Raw genomic sequence first — 19,178 nt, 5'->3', positions numbered from 1 at the left:
AAATACATGACATGACTATAAATGACATGAACATGAAATCTGATTTCAGCATTTGATAAGGAATACAACATAAAGAAATGCAATCTACATTGTTTTTAATTTTGGCCCACTCAGTCTACATCACAATGAGATAAATTTTTAAATTAAACTAATCGTTTACAACATGTTTGACTGACTGTTGACTTCTTTTATTTTATTACGGCAAAGATTAATTTCCTGAATACAAAGGCGGATGTCATGATGTTGACGTCTTAAGTATGTATTTTGCACAGCATTTCAATTTACGTCTGGCATGGTTTTCAAGCTGTGACTAATGTATTTTCCGACCAAGTGAAAAATATCAAAATCAGTGTGACAAACTAACTAATGAAGAAGTTGGAGAAAAATGTATGAACATTATATTGTGCACGTTTTTACAGAGATAATGTAAATGACATTAAGACCGGAAGCCTTCTTGCTTTACAAAAATAACAAGTGTCTGTCTATGCAAAGGGCTAACACTCAACGAAATTTGTCGGAGGATACACACTTTGCACTTCTCAAGGGGAAATTGTTAGATTGTTATATTGGTATAACTAATTTCTTTTAAGGGAAGTGTTCATAAACAATGTCTAGGAAACATTTCTAGTCAACCTGCTTTTCTCGGACAAATTAGAAAAGTCGTCTCGAAAAGGACATGCCAGCCATGGTCGTTCTCTCGGATAAAAGTATTCCTGTTTTATCGTTTTATTCCGTTTGTGGAGCGAGCCTTTCTGAACACCGAACATGGTAATTGTTACGGCCATTATTATCCCAAAACTCCTTGTGTGAAACGCGATAGCGGATTGCAAACTCCATATGCCGATTTATTTCAAAGTCATGAGGTATTGAGATACGAAAACTAAACGTTTCTGTTCTGCCATCCGAGCAAGTGGACATGAAATCCGCCCAAATGTCTCGATACGTCTCCCATCCATTAAGTGTAAATCTGACAGTCACCTCTTTCATGTAAGATAAATTTGTCACCCGAATAAGCCCGGTGATAACTAAGTTATTGCACACGATGTACTCGAGGCACACATTCTGGCCGTAAACCCTCTTCATGAAACTGTCTGTCGATTCTGGAGGTTGAACGAAACACGGGTACAGACATTTTACCCGCTTTCTTGGTGCCTTAGTGTCGTCACAGTTGGTTTTCCATAACGCGTTGTCTAGTGTACATAAGTTGTCTTCGCTGCTGGAGGGTGTAATGGTTCTTACAAACTCAAGCTTTAGGCCAACAAAATCCGCAAACAAAACTCTTTTCACCCTGGACGTTGTAGAAGTTGGCCCAGAGTCCTCAACCTGTCCGTTCGTTTTCATTGCTGTACGAGTACCGGACAACTGTCAAGAGGGTTGTCGAGTAAAGTTGACCTTGTGTTATGTTGACTTTGCACGACATGCGTACCTATGAAAACTGTCACGCTTTTCAAAGGTTGTGAGTTAGAATTGAATGATTGGTTTTGGTGAATTTGCAAAGATCGTTTGTCTTATGACTCTAATTCTAATCTCTTTAGGTTAAAAGCGTGTATTTAATTCTTCTACCCGAAGATACTGTATCCGAACTGACGACTTTAGCTTTGGATTCTAATGTGGCGCGTAACGTAAATGTAAGAATTGCGTTACTTCAGACTTCAGTAGAAGAAAAAAGAATGAGAAAAATGGCTTTCAAAGTACTAAGTGCCTGTTTTTCATCACCGCTAGATAATTCGATTCTTACAACGCTATTGTAATCTAATTGTTAGTGTATTTAGAGCAATTTTTATCAAGAGAGCGCATTCGTAGATGCACTAGGACCCACTAGATAACTGAATTATCAAATAAAAATCGTAGAGAGAGAAAAATTCTAAAAATACATACATGCAAATTTTAAGAAGTCACTAAAAGGATCTAAAGATTTCGAAAAGAAAAGTTTTTATTTTAGTACTTACTGTTGTATCAAAACTTTTTCCTTTTCCTAACGGGTAAGACAACTTTGATCCACAATGTAAGATTATACCACAGAATTAATAGTCCCCAAACGTACCTACAAGCCTCTCTCTTGACCGAGAAATACGTTTTGTGTTTGAGTGGCAAGGTTTGCAACGGTTTTTATAAGGGTTTTATTGATTGAAAGGTAAAAAACCGTGACTTAATGCATGTAGACGCAAAAATGCCGTTGCACTTTGAATTATCTCATTTCGTTCCTATAGATACCGTTAATATCGCCCCTCCTCTCCGGGGGAGGGGGCTACTCCCTTATATGGGCCATATAGGTATGTGCGACCCCAAAGGGTATGATTCTTTAGCCGGTTTGGTTAGAAATAGGGTATCGATTTTGGCCATTTTGATCTCAAATAGGGTATGGGTTTTGTTTTCTAGTCTTGAAATGGGTATTTTTTTTTTTTTTAAGACAAAGCTGAGATATTTCAGCTTTATCGATAAGATTATCAACAAAAGCCCTTCTCAATGCCTTAAACATCGGTCTAAGCTGGGGAACTAATTATAAGGCAGGTTTGACTGAAAGGTATGGATTTAAGGGTCAGGTCTTAAAAGAGTATAAAATTTTTGGTTAGGTCATAAAGAGAGTTTCTAAAATCGCAGATTTTAGTCTTAAATAGGGTAAGGGTTTTGGGTGCGGGTCGCACACCTCTACCCAATTTTTCTGACAGTACCTCCGGGCAATCAGCACAATTGCATTGAATTGTTGTGGACGAAAGGAGAGAAATATGGACAAACATAAAGTCTATATGCAAATCTTAATCTATCACCAGCAAACAACACCGCCACTATGACGTATAGGTTGAAATCGTACGTGTGAGAATTAACGTCTCGGACACCGGTGGGAGCACCGTCGTGAGAGTGAAGTTCAAGGTCACATTTTTTAGTACACTCAGGCATGCGACTTGTGCAAACCCTAAGGGAATTTAAGCAAAGCATTGAATGATGTAATGTTTCCTCTGTAGACGGGTGTGTCATGTTGCACGTAAAATATGTTTATATTACTCGCTTTTATATGAAGTCTCAACATTGACCGTCAAGGGTTGCCTCACTAAAGATTTTAAAAATATCATTTGCTAGATTTTCCAGTTTGTAGTCTCTCACCAGCGGAAAACAATAGCGGGAAATCAATTTGTAAATGGCAAAATTCCGACCAAGAAAGAACCAATCAGATCGTTCAAATATACCCATGCAAGACTACCTTGCCATATAATAACATGATTTACTTCAGGAGTTTTAAAGGCCATTTGTCTCCCTTAAGCGAAACGGCTTTGGAAAAAAAAAAAATCGATAGGGTAATGAGGCTCACTACAAACAAAACAACAACAACAACAACAACAACAACAACAACAAACAAGACAGTGAAAAAATATATAAACAAATTATTCACCTCCTCAAAAATACGGCTTAGTTAAAATTACATAGTCAACGTCTGCTTTGGTGAAATTGTTACACGAAGGACAGCTCTTTCGGCGACGGATCTCAAGGACGTCACATCTAAAGAACTAAAAGAGTTCAGGTCATAATTTGATGGTTCAGGTAAGTTAATACATATCGGTTCCTCTTAGGGCGTAGTCCACTGATCACAGAGTGCACAGATCTCTTAGATCAGTGAGGATACCCTCCAAAATGTAAGCATTTAGAAAAAAAATTGTTGTTGAAGTTATTAACATCTGTCTTCTAGATCTGTAGCTAAAACCGCAAACACCAACTCTGCCACTGTCGCTTAAGTTGTATCTAGGGTTTTACAAGTTATGCCGGCGTTAGTTTGAGCATAATAGTAAGGCAAAATGATCAAGACTTATGCCGTAGTAGTAGTGACAAAAACTGGCTGATTCCGGGCCTTAGGCAGGCAGAGAATAATCTATTACTACCTGGTGGTCTCAACATGAAAGAAAGCTGAAAATATTGAAAATATTAAAAATATTGAAGGGCTTAAGCCAGAATGAAACATGTTATAAGATTTAACATTCTTTTAAACAAACGTTCATAATTACTTGCACTTTTATTATTTCGTAATTTCAGGCATCTTTATTCTCATTTTTTCTTTTTCTTCGCTTCTTGTCGTTTTCAAATTTTACCAATAATGTTAATTGTCCAGGGAGTTCTGAAATAATGGGTTTTTGGCCCGAGAAAACACGTTTCTGAACGGAGCAACTTGCTAGCTGTTGGAAGGCAGAGATCTAGCTAGATCTGTTACAGCACACTAAACAGTCTTCGGAGACCAAGAGAACAGACACAACTTGATACAGCAGAAGAGTTTAATCAAAGAGCACAACCAAAACGTCACCAGAACGTAACCCAAGAATGGATAGTGGCACAGCAAAAACCCGTGAGTAAGAGCCCTTATTGTTCTGGCCAAATAGGTTCTGTAAGTACATTCTTAACAATGTCCTTAATTTCCATGAAGCAGGTATAGTTGTCGATTACAAAACAAAAAAAAAAAAAAAAAACGAAACAAAGTGAATAAACTTGGATCTAATCCTTAAATATATAGTATTTATTCTCTACTGTATTATGTATTTTCTTGTAATATAAATTTGCAATCTGAAAGTCACACTCCTTGGTTAAAAGGTTTATCATGATTGAACTGTAACCCGTATATAAGAACCTACTTGATCTAGCTTAGCTGAACAGGTTCTTCTATTTTTTGGTTTTAAAATGGCAAATTTCTGCCGGTAGGTTCTTAAACCACTAGCTTCTTACACGCGGTGTCTACTACTTCTGTATATTGTGTCCCACAACCCGGGGCGTAACAGGAGAGTAGTTTACAAAACACCAGTATTTATGGTAGTCTCTTAACCGCTATTGGCTGCCAATAAGCTCATTGTTGTTCTAAGCTATTATATCATAGGCAAGTCAGTTACTGTGTTCTCGGTTACCATGGTTAGTGGGCTTTCACAAACTGTGCATTGATGGCTTTTCTACATTTACAAAGTATTGGTAAATTGTCTCTACACAACTCGCATCACTGAAATGTCTTTATTTAGGCCCTGCAAAAAATAGATTAAATTGAAACATCAGTAAAACTTTTTATCTGTAATTATTTCTTGGATAGTTATATAGAGTTTCTACAATAATTCCATTGTCGTTTCCTGAAATCATTTGCTATTGCTTCTCAATACTGAACCTCTACAACTAAGCCATCTCTTTCCCTAACACTGCTAAACATGCCACTTTTCTTAATTAACTTTATCAATACCGCTGTCTCTTAAATCTGTTAGTCGTTAATCCACAACTACGTTTACTTTTCAAAAATCACTAATTCCACTACTGTCCTTCTTATTCAATATCTTACCATAATACTCTCCCTTACTACACTTCTTACCCCATTCATTACCACTTACTCCACCTCCACAACTGTTCGTTGCTGATCACACCACCACTTACTTCACCTCATACTCTACACCTGTGAATCATCACACCACCGCTTAATTCACCTATTTCAGTACAACTGTGACTTGTTACACGACCACGTACTACACCTGTTACTCTACAACTGGACTGATTAAACCGTCAATTAATCCCACCCTTTCTCTATAACTGACTAATTACACCACCACTTACTCCACCTCTTATTCTACAACTCTGAGTTATTACACCAACACTTACTCCACCTCATACTTTAAACAGTTACTGCGAATTATTACACCACCTCTTACTCTATAACTGTGACTTATTCCACCACCACTTATTCCACCTCTTACCCTACAACTGTTAATAATTACACCACAACTTACTCCTCCTCTTACTCTAGATATACAACTGTGACTAATCAATCGTACACCAAAATCAGGATACACCATCTCTTACTCCACAACCGTTAAGAATTACATTACCACCACCTACTCCACCTCTTACTCTACAAATGTGACTAATTATACCACCACTTACTACACCTCTTACTCTACAACTGGACTAATTAAACCGCCAACTCCTCAACCTCTTTCTCTGTAACTGTGACTAATTGCACCACCACTTACTCCAGCTACTTCTGTACAATTGTGACGTATTACATTACCACTTACTCCACCTCTTACTCTACAACTGTGACTAATTCCACCACCACTTATTCTACCTCTTACTGTACAACTAAGAATAATTACACCACCACTTACTAGAAATTTTACTCTACAGCTGTGAATAATTACATTACAACTTACTCCATATGTTACTCTACAACTGTCACTTATTAAAACACCACTTACTCCACCTCTTGCTCTTTAACTGTAACTTATTACCTCACCACTTACCCCACCTCTTACTCTAAAACTATGACTAATTACACCACTACTTACTCCACCTCTTACTTTACAACTCTGATTTATTACACCATGACTTACTCCTGCCCTTACTCTACAACTGTGGTGAATTACACCACCACTTTTACCATCTGTTACTCTACAACAGTGACTCATTACACCACCACTTCCACCATATCTTCCTCTTAAACTATGACTAATTACAGAACAACTCACTACACCTCTTAATCTACAATTCTGACTAAAAACACCACCATTTATTCCACCCTTACTCTACAACTATGACTAATTTCTGCACCACCTACACCATCTCTTACTCTACAACTGTGAATTATTAAACCACAACTTACCCCACCTCTTACTCTGCAACTGTGAGCAATTACACCACCACTTACTCCATTTCTTACTCTACAACTGTGACTAATTACACCACCACTTACTCGATCTCTTCCTCTACCACTGTGACCAATTACACCACCACTTACTCAATCTCTTTCTCAACAATTTTGGTCAATTCAACCCCTCTTTCACCATCTCTTACTCTACAACTGTGACTTACTGCACCACTACCTAAACCATCTCTTCCTCTGCCACTGTGACCAATTAAACGACCACTTACACCTTCTCTAACTCCACAACTTTGACTTATTACACTACTGTTTACTCCAGCTCTTAATCTACAACTGTGAATTATTACACCACCGCTTACACCATCTCTTTCTCTACCAGTGTGACCAGTTACACCACCACTTACACCTTCTCTTACTCTACAACTGTCACTAATTACCCTACCACTTACACCATCTCTTACTCGTCAACTGTGACCAATTACACCACCACTTACACCATCTCTAACTTTACAACTGTAACTAATCACACCACCCTTTACTCCACCTATTACTCTACAACTGTGACCAATTACACCACCACTTACTCGATCTCTTTCTCAACAATTTTGGTCAATTCAACCCCTCTTTCACCATCTCTTACACTAAAACTGTGACTTATTACACTACTACTTACTCCAGCTATTAATCTACAACTGTGACTTATTACATCACCACTTACACCATCTCTTACTCTACAACTGACTCATTACTCCACCCTTTACTCCACCTCTTACTCTTACTTTGGTCAATTCAACCCCTCTTTCACCATCTCTTACTCTGCAACTGTGACTTATTACTCAACCTTTTACTCCACCTCTTACTCTACACTGTGACCAAATACACCACTACTTGTACCATCTCTTACACTAAAACTGTGAGTCATTACACTACTACTTACTCCAGCTATTAATCTACAACTGTGACTTATTACATCACCACTTACACCATCTCTTACTCTACAATTGTGACTCATTACTCCACCCTTTACTCCACCTCTTACTCTACAACTGTGACCAATTACATCACTACTTGCACCATCTCTTACACTAAAACTGTGAGTCATTACACTTCTACTTATTCCAGCTATTAATCTACAACTGTGACTTATTACATCACCACTTACACCATCTCTTACTCTACCACTGTGACTCATTACTCCACCCTTTACTCCACCTCTTACTCTACAACTGTGACTCTACAACTGTGACCAATTACACCACCACTTACACCATCTCTTACTTTTACATCTGTGACTAATTACAGTACCAGTTACTCCATCTCAGATTCTACCACTCTGACTTATTACATCAGCACTTACTCCAGCTCTTAATCTACAACTCTGACTTATTATACCACCACTTACAACATCTTATACTCTCCAACTGTCATTCATTACACTACCACTTACTCTCTCTCTTCCTCTACAGCTCTGACTAATTACACTAAAACTTACACCATGCCTTACTCTAAACCTGTGACTTATTACACCACCACTTAATCTAGCTCTTACTCTACAACTGTGTGTAATTACACTAGCACTTACACCATCTCTTATTCTACAACTGTCACTAATTACATTACCGCTTACACCATCTCTTCTTCTACAACTGTGACCAATTACACTACCACTTACACCATCTCTTACTCTACAACTGTCACTAATTACACAGCAACTTACACCATCTCTAACTCTACAACTGTGACTAATTAAACCACCACTTACTGGAGCTCTTAATCTACAACCGTGACTTATTACATCACCACTTACTCCACCTTCTTACTCTGCAACTTTGACTAATTACTTAACCACTTACACCACCTCTTAATCCACAACTGTGAGTAATTACACCACCACTTACACCATCTCTTACTCTACAACTGTGACTACATACGCCACCACTTACTCAATGTTTTTCTTTACAACTGTGGCTAATTACAGCACTGCTTAGTCCATCTCCTACAATTCAACTGTAACTAAATTTTCTGAACTTAACTCAATCACCCGAACTTTAAGTACTGTCTTTTGTAAGTTCACTTCTACATTTCCTTAGAAATGTATTTGACATCACTTCTTACGGTTTAATTTATAATTTTTAGATTAACTAGTTTAGTAACAGAAACTCTAGCTGCTCTCTCATCTCTTAAAAGCATAACCAATATCATTAACTTGATAACTGTCTTCAACTGTCACTACTTATTCCACCCTCTTTAACTCTATTAATGCTTATACATCCATATATACAACTAATTCTAAACCCTCTAGCAGTGGTTAGCAGTAGTCGAGTTTATACCTGATGTTGTACAGGCAGTGTGTGTTGTAGATGTTTAGTCAGTGGCAGTTGTTTTAGCAAATGCAGTTGCCTAAAATACATGACATGACCATAGATGACATGAACGTAAAATATTTCAGCATTTCCTACGGAATACAACATAAAGAAATACAATCTACATTATTTTTAATTTTGATCGACTCAGTCTACATCACAGTGAGATAAACTAACCGTTTACAACATGGTTGACTGACTGTTGACTTCTTGCTAATTTATTATTGCAAAATTATTTCCTGAATACAAAGGCGAATGTCTTGATGTTGACTTGTTTTCTTAAGTATGTATTTTGCATAGCATTTCAAGTTACGTTTGATACGGTTTTCAAACTGTGACTAATGTATTTTCCGACCAAGTGAAAAATATCAAGATCAGAGTGACAAACTAAATAATGACGACGTTGGAGAAATATGTATGACCATGATATTGTGCACGTTTTTACAAAGATGTAAATAACAAAGACCGGAAGCCTTCTTGCTTTACAGAAATAACAATTGTCTGTCTATGCAAAGGGCTAAGACTCAATGAAATTTGTCGGAGGATACACACTTTGTAGTTCTCAAGGGGAAATTTTTAGATTGTTATATTGGTATAACTAATTTTTTTAAGGGAAGTGTTCATAAACAATGTCTAAGAAACATTTCTAGTCAACCTGTTTTTCTCGGATAAATCAGAAAGGCCGGCTCGAAAAACACATGCCAGCCATGGTCGCTCTGTTGCATAGAAGCAATCTCGTTTTATCGTTTTATTCCCTTTGTAAAACGAGCCTTTCTGAACACCGAACTTGGTAATTGTTACGGCCATTATTATCCCAAAACTCCTTGTCTGAGGCTCGATAGCGAATTGCGAACTCCATATACCGATTTACTTCAAAGTCATGAGGTATTGAGATACGAAAAATAAACGTTTCTGTTCTGCCATCCGAACAAGTGGACATGAAATCCGCCCAAATATCTTGATACGTCTCCCATCCATTAAGTGTAAATCTGACAGACACCTCTTTCATGTAAGATAAATTTGTCACCCGAATAAGCCCGGTGATAACAAAGTTATTACACACGATGTACTCGAGGCACACATTCTGGCTGTAAACCCTCTTCATGAAACTGTCTGTTGATTCTGAAGGTTGAACGAAACACGGGTACAGACATTTTACCCGCTTCTTTGGTGCCTCAGTGTCGTCACAGTTGGTTTTCCATAACGCGTCGTCTAGTGTACATAAGTCGTCTTCGCTGCTGGAGGGTGTAATGGTTCTTACAAACTCAAGCTTTAGGCCAACAAAATCCGCAAACGAAACTCTTTTCACCCTGGACGTTGTAGAAGTTGGCCTAGAGTCCTTAACCTGTCCGTTCATTTTCATTGCTGTACGAGTAACGGACAACTGTCAAGAGGGTTGTCGAGTAAAGTTGACCTTGTGTTATGCTGACTTTGCACGACATGCGTACCTATGAAAACTGTCACGCTTTTCCAAGGCTGTGGTTTAGTTAGAATTGAATCATCGGTTATGGTGAATTTGCGACGATCGTTTGTCTTATGACTCTAATTCTAATCTCTTTAGGTTAAAAGGGTATATTTAATTATTCCAGCCGAAGATACTGTATCCGAACGGACGACTTTAGCTTTGGATTCTAATGTGGCGCGTAATGCAAATGTAGGAATTGCGTTACTTCACACTTCAGTAGAAGAAAAAAAAAATGAAAAGAAAAAAAAAAAAAGCTTTCAAAGTACTAAGTGCCTGTTTTTCATCACCGCTAGATAATTCGATTTCTACAACGGTATCATAATCTTATTTTTAGTGTAATTAGAACAATTTTTATCAAGGAAGCGTACTCGTAGATGCACTAGGACCTACTAGATAACTGAATTATCAAATAAAAATCGTAAAGCAAAAAAAAAAAAATTCTAAAAATACGTACATGCAAATTTTGAGAAGTCACTAAAAGGATCTAAAGATTTCGAAAAGAAAAGTTTTTAATTTAGTACTTACTGTTGTATCAAAACTTTTTCCTTTTCCTAACGGGCAAGACAACTTTGATCCACAATGTAAGATTATACCACTGAATAATTCCCAAAAGTACCTACAAGCCCCTCTTGTGACTGGGAAGTACGTTTTGTGTTTGAGTGGCAAGGTTTGCAACGGTTTTTATAAGGGTTTTATTGACTGACAGGTAAAAAATCGTGACTTGATGCATGTAGACGCAAAAATGCCGTTGCACTTTTAATGATCTTACTTCGTTCCTATAGATACCGTTAATATCGCCCAATCCCCTCCCGGGTGAAGGGGGCTACTCCCTTATATGGGCTACATAGGACGTGCGGCCGTCTTGGTCAGAAATAGGGTATCGATTTTGGCCAGTTTGGTCTCATATAGGGTATGATTTTTTGCACTAGTCCTGAGTTCGATATGTTTTTAGCTAATATTTCATCATTTTCGATAAGATCATCAACGAAAGCATTTCACAATGCCTTTAACATCGCTCTGAGCTGGGGAACTAATTTCGTGTAGGAAAGGAGAAAAATATAGACAAAAGCAAAGCATCTGTGCAAATTTTAATCTGCTCAGCAAAGAACACCTCCACCATGACGTTGATGTTGAAATCGTACATGCCAGAGTTAACGTCGAGGACACCGGGGGGAGCACCGCCATGAGACTGAAGTTCAAGGTTATATTATTCAGTACACTCAGGCATGCGACTTGTGCACACTTAGAAATATGTAAGCAATGAATTGAATTATGCAATGTTTCCTCTCTAGACGGGTGTGTGATGTTGGCTGACCTAACAGACTGCACGTAAAATATGTTTATATTATTCGCCTTTATATGAAGTCTCATCATTGACTGTCTAGGAATTGCCTCACTAAACGGGAACATTGTAATTGTAAAAATCATTAAACGGTAGGAAATGAGACAGCTTGCAGTCTGAGGGGCCACGCCAGTGTTTTCATTTTCTTAATATTCATATTTTTTGCGCGACAGGCTCCGACGGTTTATTAATTGCCTAAAACAGGTCATATACGTGACCTTCACTCTTCATAAGTTGCAAATTTTTAATTGTTTATCAAGGTGTCTGTTTGGTGGTCACTGGCACGTGCCGTAAAACAGGCACGAGATTTCTTAAACTCATTAATAATTCACTGAGTTCAAACAAAGGGAACATGACCGTGACGGTGTTTGGATAATCTGATCTAATTAGAATAGATTTTTACAACTTTATTTCTCCGTTTTCTCCTTAGTTATAATTTCGATTAAGAATATATATCAAATATTAAAGACAGTGTTTGACCACATTTCCAAACGCTTCGAAAATCGTCAAAGATACTCCGCTACGCGTCGTGTTTTCAACTGTCTTTTCGGTGTTTGGAAATGCAATCAAACACCGTCTGTTCGTCTTTTTTCTTCAAACACCTTTTCCATATTTCCTTGATCTTTCGTCAGATAAAATATATCTGAAGCAAAGAGGTTCAAAATGTCGGCTAAAAGATTGGAGCAAGTTAGGTTGCAAACCGAGAATTGAAGCGATATTATTTTCTCCCCAGTGTAACAACAAAATCAGTATTTACATTTTCATTTATATTCAGTGGAACCTTGACTTTTGGAACCTCCAAGGGAAACGAAAATTGGTTTGAAAAACTCGCGCAGCTTGAGAAATCAGGGCTAAAATTCCAGTGTTTACTGAGACAAGGGAAATGACTTTAGTTTGAGTTATCTGGAAGGCTTCGAGATTCCACTGTATGCAAATCTGTTTGAACCTGATTAGTTATCTCCCTCTAGGAACATTTACGTGGAAGAGTAGATCCTTTCGCGGTTCTGAAATCTGGCTGATGTTATAAAAGAATGAACATAGCTCAAATACAGAGAACTCAATGTCAAGTACTCTCCTTAAATTTCATTGCTGCAAAACAAAGCAAAGCATACTACGCTGTTTAATACAATAGGAAATTCGTTATGTAACTTGTCACGCGATCTCGTTGTACCGTCCAAGCGCATTCTTGCCTCCAGATCTCCGGTGGTCGGCTACTCGAAACGACATTTTAAATCGAGTTGCACTGGGGACGAGAATGACCAAAGGTTTCTTAGCGAAACAAGACTGTTTAGGTGCACGACAGACTAGTGAATCAGTTGTCGACTGTGAAAATGAGAAGTGGTCTCTGATGCTCTTCCTCACATTAGGGTAAAAAGGTTTTTAAGAAACCACGTTGCACATTCCCACGAAAATTTACGGGGAGTACGTACCCGCCCTGGGTTAGGTATGCGCGTGTCGAAGAACCGTTGGCTATTTATTGCCACAATAAGTTTTTAATTGTCCGTATAAGTTTCTTACATTATTTATAGTTTATTACATTATTGTTTATTACAAGTTTATTCCCATTACGGAAATTGTAAACATTTTTCATTACCATTCTGAAGATGAAGTATCATAACTTCGAACACAATATATATTTTACTGAATGAGACAAATATCTAGCTAAAACATAAGCTGGTAGAAACACTCATTTTGCTTAAACGTCCTTTACAACAGCGTCTGCAACTCAAGGAGTGGAATCACAGATAAGGAATGGATGTCAAAGACGGATAAAGTGACAGAATATTGTTTCCGTTTGTTGCAAGGGAAGTCATTACTACGAAAAATAAAACAACTTAAAACAGTACATATGGGTTATTGACCAAGTGTGAGGTCAAGATGGCTACTGATATTGGTAAAGTTCTTTATTGACTGTTTATGGACCGAAGAGCAGTCGAGGTCTTTAAACAAGTAAAAAAATAAATAAATAAATAAAAAAATAATAATAATAAAAAAAATCGAGGGCAACACCCAGGTCCTACCGTTGGGTCTACCGCCCATTCTAATCAGTCACCATAACGGAGCTTTTCGAAAACGCTCTTCAAACCGGAGGGATTTGAAAACGCCGGCTTATCGTTTTCGTGTGGACAGAAAACATTTTGAAAACGGAGCGTTTTGAAGACGATGACCTCACGATAATCAAGTGATTTCCCTGCTCAAGTTCTTTTTCCAAAAATAAATCCAAAACGACCGGTGATTGTCGCGTTTTCAAATTGCTCCATCGTTGTGTGGATGGGGCTTCACATCGCGCAGAATGCCGCGACATATCCGGGACTTAAATGTAGAGTGCGCGCGAAATTTAATTATTAATTAGGCTGCCGATGGTTAAACAATAAAGAAAATGACCAGAAAATGGCCGATTACGCATACTTGTTTAGAGTTTACGTGCTTCATACATGAGCCATCTTGACTAAACGAACTTCGTCAATAAAAGATTTATTGCATTTCATAGAGGACATTTTGTGGTCGGAAAGAAAACCACTAACTACAAATGTGACTACGGGATACAGACAGATATATTAAAGTTCTCAACGGGTAGAATGGAAAATGAGGCTGGATAAGATGGGACTGGAAGACGGAATTTACAAATGTTTTACTGCAATTTATAGTTTGCTTAGCGTTTAGTTTAAACGCAAAATGATTCTTTACATTGAAACGAAAATATGATATTAAGATTTATATTAAGCAAAAAAGTCACTTTGATACTTGCAGACTCATCAGATACAACTCGATAAAATGTATTCTGCTGTGTGCCGTATTTCGACAGCAGTAGATGACTTTGTTCCGTGTTTACATGTATAGCGTCATCTAAACACGAGGTGGGTAGGGAAAATTCGAGACACCGTTATGAAAAACCGAGACGCAGTCGATAGCTTGAAAGCTTTCGAGAATTCTTCTTGGCTGATCTTGAGACAGAAATAATACTGGGCGATACCTTGGAACAACTGGCCAATTCGCTAAATCAAAAAGTTCAAAAAGTTCAAAAACTTTGGTTTTTTATAGAAATCAAGTTTAAATATCTTTTTCTTGGATTTTTCCACTTTTTCTCTTGCTCAGCTGGTGAGCTTAGTCATAACATTCCTTCTGCTCTGACCCGGGTGCTGCACTGTGCAACAGCAGGTTCATGTAAACACTTTCTTTCAGTAACCTCATTGTATTACACAATTTAGAAGAAAGTCAGAATCTTAAGAATGGATGACAAAGCTTTTTCGAATCAGTTGCTCCTTCTCTTATTTGTAGAAACATGGCGCGTTGGGCTGGTAAAGTTCTCGGGCTTTTTGCGGCCATTTCATTTCACTTCTTGTCCTTAGCTTTAGGTATGTTACGCTGTAATAATGTTTCTTTTTTTATATTTGTGTAATATTAGTTTAACGTTATGACTCGATATGACACCTTTTTATTGACTCTCAATCGTGGTAATTTAACATCGTTAAATCCTCGGGATATTTTCCGTCAGTTGTCATCTAAAATGTTAGTCATTTGTCATTTTGTTGTCAGGAACAACATTGAAGGCTTGGCCTTTTGACAGGAACTGTCGAACCCCTTGTCAGTTCTGAGTTCACGGATTATATTTGAGTCGTTTTTCAGTTGTCAGAACCGGAAAGCCGTTGGTTAAAGGAGCTTCGTCACGGTTTGCGGATCTTGAAAACTTTAACCTAAATATTTCAAGTTTGTCGTTTGTAATCCGTGTTAATCTTCTCCATCCTTAGCCATCCTTCTTCCTTTATGGGTTATTAATACCTCTTTGGTGTTTTTCTATCTTATTAAACTGTTATTGTCAGGTTTCCTACCATTTAAAGGTAATTTTGTACATGGCCAAAATAACTCAAAATACCGTGACTTAGCTCCTTTAAGACAAGACACTACTATGAAAGGCAAATACCAGTGAAATTGGGAAAATATTCAGTTTCTCGAAAGCTGTGAATAATTTGTGGGAAAAAAAACACTTGTTACTCCATACTCGGATTTGTAAAACTGTAACGTCACTTCAAGAGATTCCTTGTGCACTGCGGGGTGCCACTTTAACCTGCTCTGGGAGCTGAGCAATGAAAGGTTTTTCTTCTCTTAGCCCGGTGTCAGCTGGTTGGCCAATAGCAGTGACCAGTTATCCTTGAAATCAATATTCTATTCCCTATAATTATTCCTTTCCTTCCTTTTGTTTTCGTTTCCTTTACTTCGCTTTCTTTTCCTTTCCTTTTCTTTATTTGTCTTTCCCTTTGTACTCTTTCTTTTATTTTCTCTTCTTCACCTGTCCTGTCCTTTCGTTTCCTTTCCAATCCTTCCCGTTACAATGAACTCTGATGTTTTTTTTGACCGTGTTGCGGATGAAACCCTAGTGTGTGACCATTCAATTATAAGCTGTTTAGCAGTACTTTCACGTGGTACTGTTTATTATGCTGTACAAAATGAAGGGGGTTCTAACTTTTAAGTCTGTGGATGAAACCCTAATGTGTGACCTTTCAAATGAAAGCGAACGAGCAATATGTTCGTGTTGTTCTGTTTATTTTTGAACATTTCAAAAAGTGGAAAAGTTGCTTAACATTTTTATCCATTTTTGTTTCACTTTTCATAGCTTCCTATCAGGTGAGGATCACTGGTGGATGTGCAGAGACCACATTAGGTGATCGATCCCAAAATGAAAATCCAGAAATTCCCAGCATGAGCTGGATCCAGACTCCCTCTATCGTCGACATGGGAACGAGTAAGGCTATGCGTACTTCGGCTTAAGTAGATACATGTTCAAGATGTGTGATATGAAGTGCTTTCATTGAGAAGCAGAGGCTGCTATTCCACAGTTACGAACCTCTGGACAGATTCCAATTTTTACAGGAAAGAAACAAAAACAAATACTTTGTACTTTGTAAAAACACCCTATACTCAATTTTCAACCTAACATACCTAGGGTTTTTTTACTCCACTTTACATACAGAAACACGCTCACTGTTAATATTTTGCATGTAGAGGTTTGAGATCGAAATTAAAACTAGGGTTCGCGAACGGTCCGTCAAAACCGATGGATCTCGCAAAATTTTTCACGAATTTCACGGGCCTCGCCGTCTCATTTTTTTTAGCGGTTGTGTGTCTTGCGTCTGCATAGGAGGCTACGTCACATGGGGGAGTAAATAGTAACCAAGGCCACTGTTCTTAAATTATTTATCCTTCAAAATAGACAGAGCGGTTCAGTGATTCGACTTCAAAAATTATTCACCTGGTTGCCATCTTTAAATTGACACATAACCAGACACTTTTCCAAGTTGTTCGAAACGAATTTTATTATTAATTAATTTATTTGTTTACGAACACACAACAAAACACTGCTGAGACTAATTACAATACAAAGTACTACAAACAATTTGATTTCGATCATAACTTACAATATTGTCACTTTGCCCTACTTACTGACAAAAATTAATGTTAATGCAATACTCAGTAGTACACAGCTTACGATGCTTAGCTTTTTCACATTTTTAAAGCACAAACCAAAACATAATTTACAAGCACACTGCTAACACTAATACCAAAAATTAAGGCACACACACTACTAGCACAAAAAACTAACGCAAGACAAGAATTGTGCCTCTAATATAAAGACAGTTTAATAATTACCAGTCTCTTTATTTCTTTCTAGCGACTTCAAACATATGTTTTGGCAGTTCCTGCTACATGTTTTATGAATCAGGCAAACCATGGTCCAAAAACCGAAAAAGTTGCAGACGCCAAAAAGGAGACCTTGTTTCCATGGAAACAGAAGAAGAATGGCAGTTTATCAATAGAGAGATTCAAAAACGCACCCTCCAAGGATCCAATGATTGGCACATAGGATTAAGGAAAAGAGGAAACAACTGGGAGTGGGTAAGTGGAGAGCCGCTGACTATTACAGACAAATGGCAAGATAACGAACCGTCTGGTGACGGGAGCCATGCTGTGATGTCAAAGGACTACCCCCCTGGATCTCAAGGCCTGTTTAGTGATCAACGTGGTGGAATTGATACACCTTATATCTGCGAATTTAAGAAAGGTCAGAGGAGATGTTAGCAAGTTTAAGTTATTTGACAAAAATGACTCGTTTAGGAAACTAAAGCCGACCTCAATTTTCTACTATAGGGCGTTTTCATTAGTAGTCATGTAAATTTATTGGAACAGAAGAAAATTTTTGCATAGGGAAAGAGTTAACTCCCCCAGGATTGGTTTGGTACACCAACGTGGTGGTCGTTTCATTGTTTTGGAACACCATTACGGCTGCCCTGAGGTCATGTGCATACGCACTATTAGAATGCCAAAATGCATTTAGAGGACCACAAAGAGAAATTCTGTTTTTTTTTTTATTACAAGCTTCCTTGTCAGTAATTCTCTGGAAACAGTATATCAATAATTATTAAACACTGGATCATTAGATCGTGCGATTTCATTGGCTTAGCAATCATATATGAGCAATTATAACAAGCTCTACAAATATGGAAAGCGTACACGTAACTATCGGGGCTTTTTTTTATTGTAGCCTAGTTTTCTATAATTTTGGGGCGTTTGTAATAAAAAAATTATTCCACTCGCGCTTGTTGGATATGAGATGGTTACAGCCAACTCGGTCCAACGCGCGCTCGTGGAATAATTGTTTAAGAAAGACTCGTGTATCCCCGAAGGAACTACATATCATAGTTAATATGTACATATACAAAATTACATAATACATTTTTTTTTTCCAGATCACTATCGCGTTCTTGGACGAGTTGTTCACATGAATTATATCAAAGAACAATTAAGGAATCAAAGGAGATTAAACTTTGATGCAACGCGGCAAAATGTACGCCACGCACCGCAAGTGGAAATCCTCACAGACACCCTTTATATTCAGGTATAATTATTCTCACACTGAGTATCTGTTAAATTAATCCCGGGCGAATCTCCGTAAAATTGGAGAAGCACCTCTGTCTTTCGTCATTTATTTCAAATATAAAACGTTAGTTTAAAGTTCGAATTCACGAACCCTATTAAACAAACATCGTTGCTTGTTTTAATACTCTCAGCTACTTCTAAAACTATCAACGGAGCTAAAACACTAAAATTAAAAACCACCCTCGTGTGAGACAGTACCTTATTTTCAATGACTCCAATAAGTTTGACTGCGGTTAATTCTAGGGTGTTCTAATTTTAACATACTTATTTTAAAACCTCTCCAGGGATCAGTCAAGCTACACGGAATCACAAATTTAAAGTTGTTTGCCAGAAGAATCGTTGCTTCTCCAGGAAGTCAACTTGACGTTTCTGCACCAAACTGGAACCAGGTTTACAAAACTCGAGTGCAAACCGAAAAAGATGGAGAAGATGGAAAGCACGGCTTTGACGGGCCTAAAGGTAAGA

At 37.8% G+C, this 19,178-nt stretch overlaps 3 protein-coding genes across 3 annotated transcripts; 1 reads left to right on the top strand and 2 right to left on the bottom strand.

Moving 5' to 3' along the window:
* Window positions 1–688: 688 nt before the first annotated feature.
* On the bottom strand, window positions 689–1,495 carry LOC145469036 (protein phosphatase 1 regulatory subunit 3D-like). Its single transcript, XM_081452686.1, has one exon. The coding sequence runs from the start codon at window positions 1,339–1,341 to the stop codon at window positions 727–729; it is 615 nt and encodes a 204-aa protein (XP_081308812.1). The 5' UTR covers window positions 1,342–1,495; the 3' UTR covers window positions 689–726.
* An 8,001-nt stretch (window positions 1,496–9,496) lies between these two features.
* LOC145470079 (protein phosphatase 1 regulatory subunit 3D-like) lies at window positions 9,497–10,594 on the bottom strand. Its single transcript, XM_081453909.1, has one exon. It carries the CDS (start codon window positions 10,334–10,336, stop codon window positions 9,722–9,724), a length of 615 nt encoding a protein of 204 aa, XP_081310035.1. The 5' UTR covers window positions 10,337–10,594; the 3' UTR covers window positions 9,497–9,721.
* Window positions 10,595–13,035: 2,441 nt separating this feature from the next.
* Window positions 13,036–17,935, top strand: LOC145469277 (low affinity immunoglobulin epsilon Fc receptor-like). Its single transcript, XM_081452959.1, has 4 exons — window positions 13,036–13,148; window positions 15,060–15,136; window positions 16,393–16,521; window positions 17,449–17,935. The coding sequence occupies exons 1-4, from the start codon at window positions 13,036–13,038 to the stop codon at window positions 17,853–17,855; spliced, it is 726 nt and encodes a 241-aa protein (XP_081309085.1). The 3' UTR covers window positions 17,856–17,935.
* Window positions 17,936–19,178: the final 1,243 nt, after the last annotated feature.

Source organism: Orbicella franksi, chromosome 15 (assembly GCF_964199315.1).
Source record: "Orbicella franksi chromosome 15, jaOrbFran1.1, whole genome shotgun sequence".
In the NCBI taxonomy this organism is placed as follows: domain Eukaryota; kingdom Metazoa; phylum Cnidaria; class Anthozoa; order Scleractinia; family Merulinidae; genus Orbicella; species Orbicella franksi.
The sequence above is the reverse complement of the archived record's forward strand: the minus strand, read 5'-3'. Positions and strand labels throughout refer to the sequence as shown.

Coding starts and splice junctions, on each gene's coding strand:
- LOC145469036 (XM_081452686.1), bottom strand. CDS start 1,341: ATGAAAACGAACGGACAGGTTGAGGACTCTGGGCCAACTTCTACAACG.
- LOC145470079 (XM_081453909.1), bottom strand. CDS start 10,336: ATGAAAATGAACGGACAGGTTAAGGACTCTAGGCCAACTTCTACAACG.
- LOC145469277 (XM_081452959.1), top strand. CDS start 13,036: ATGACCAAAGGTTTCTTAGCGAAACAAGACTGTTTAGGTGCACGACAG. Junction 13,149..15,059: donor ATGCTCTTCCTCACATTAGG/GTAAAAAGGTTT, acceptor TCTTATTTGTAG/AAACATGGCGCGTTGGGCTG. Junction 16,522..17,448: donor TATCGTCGACATGGGAACGA/GTAAGGCTATGC, acceptor ATTTCTTTCTAG/CGACTTCAAACATATGTTTT.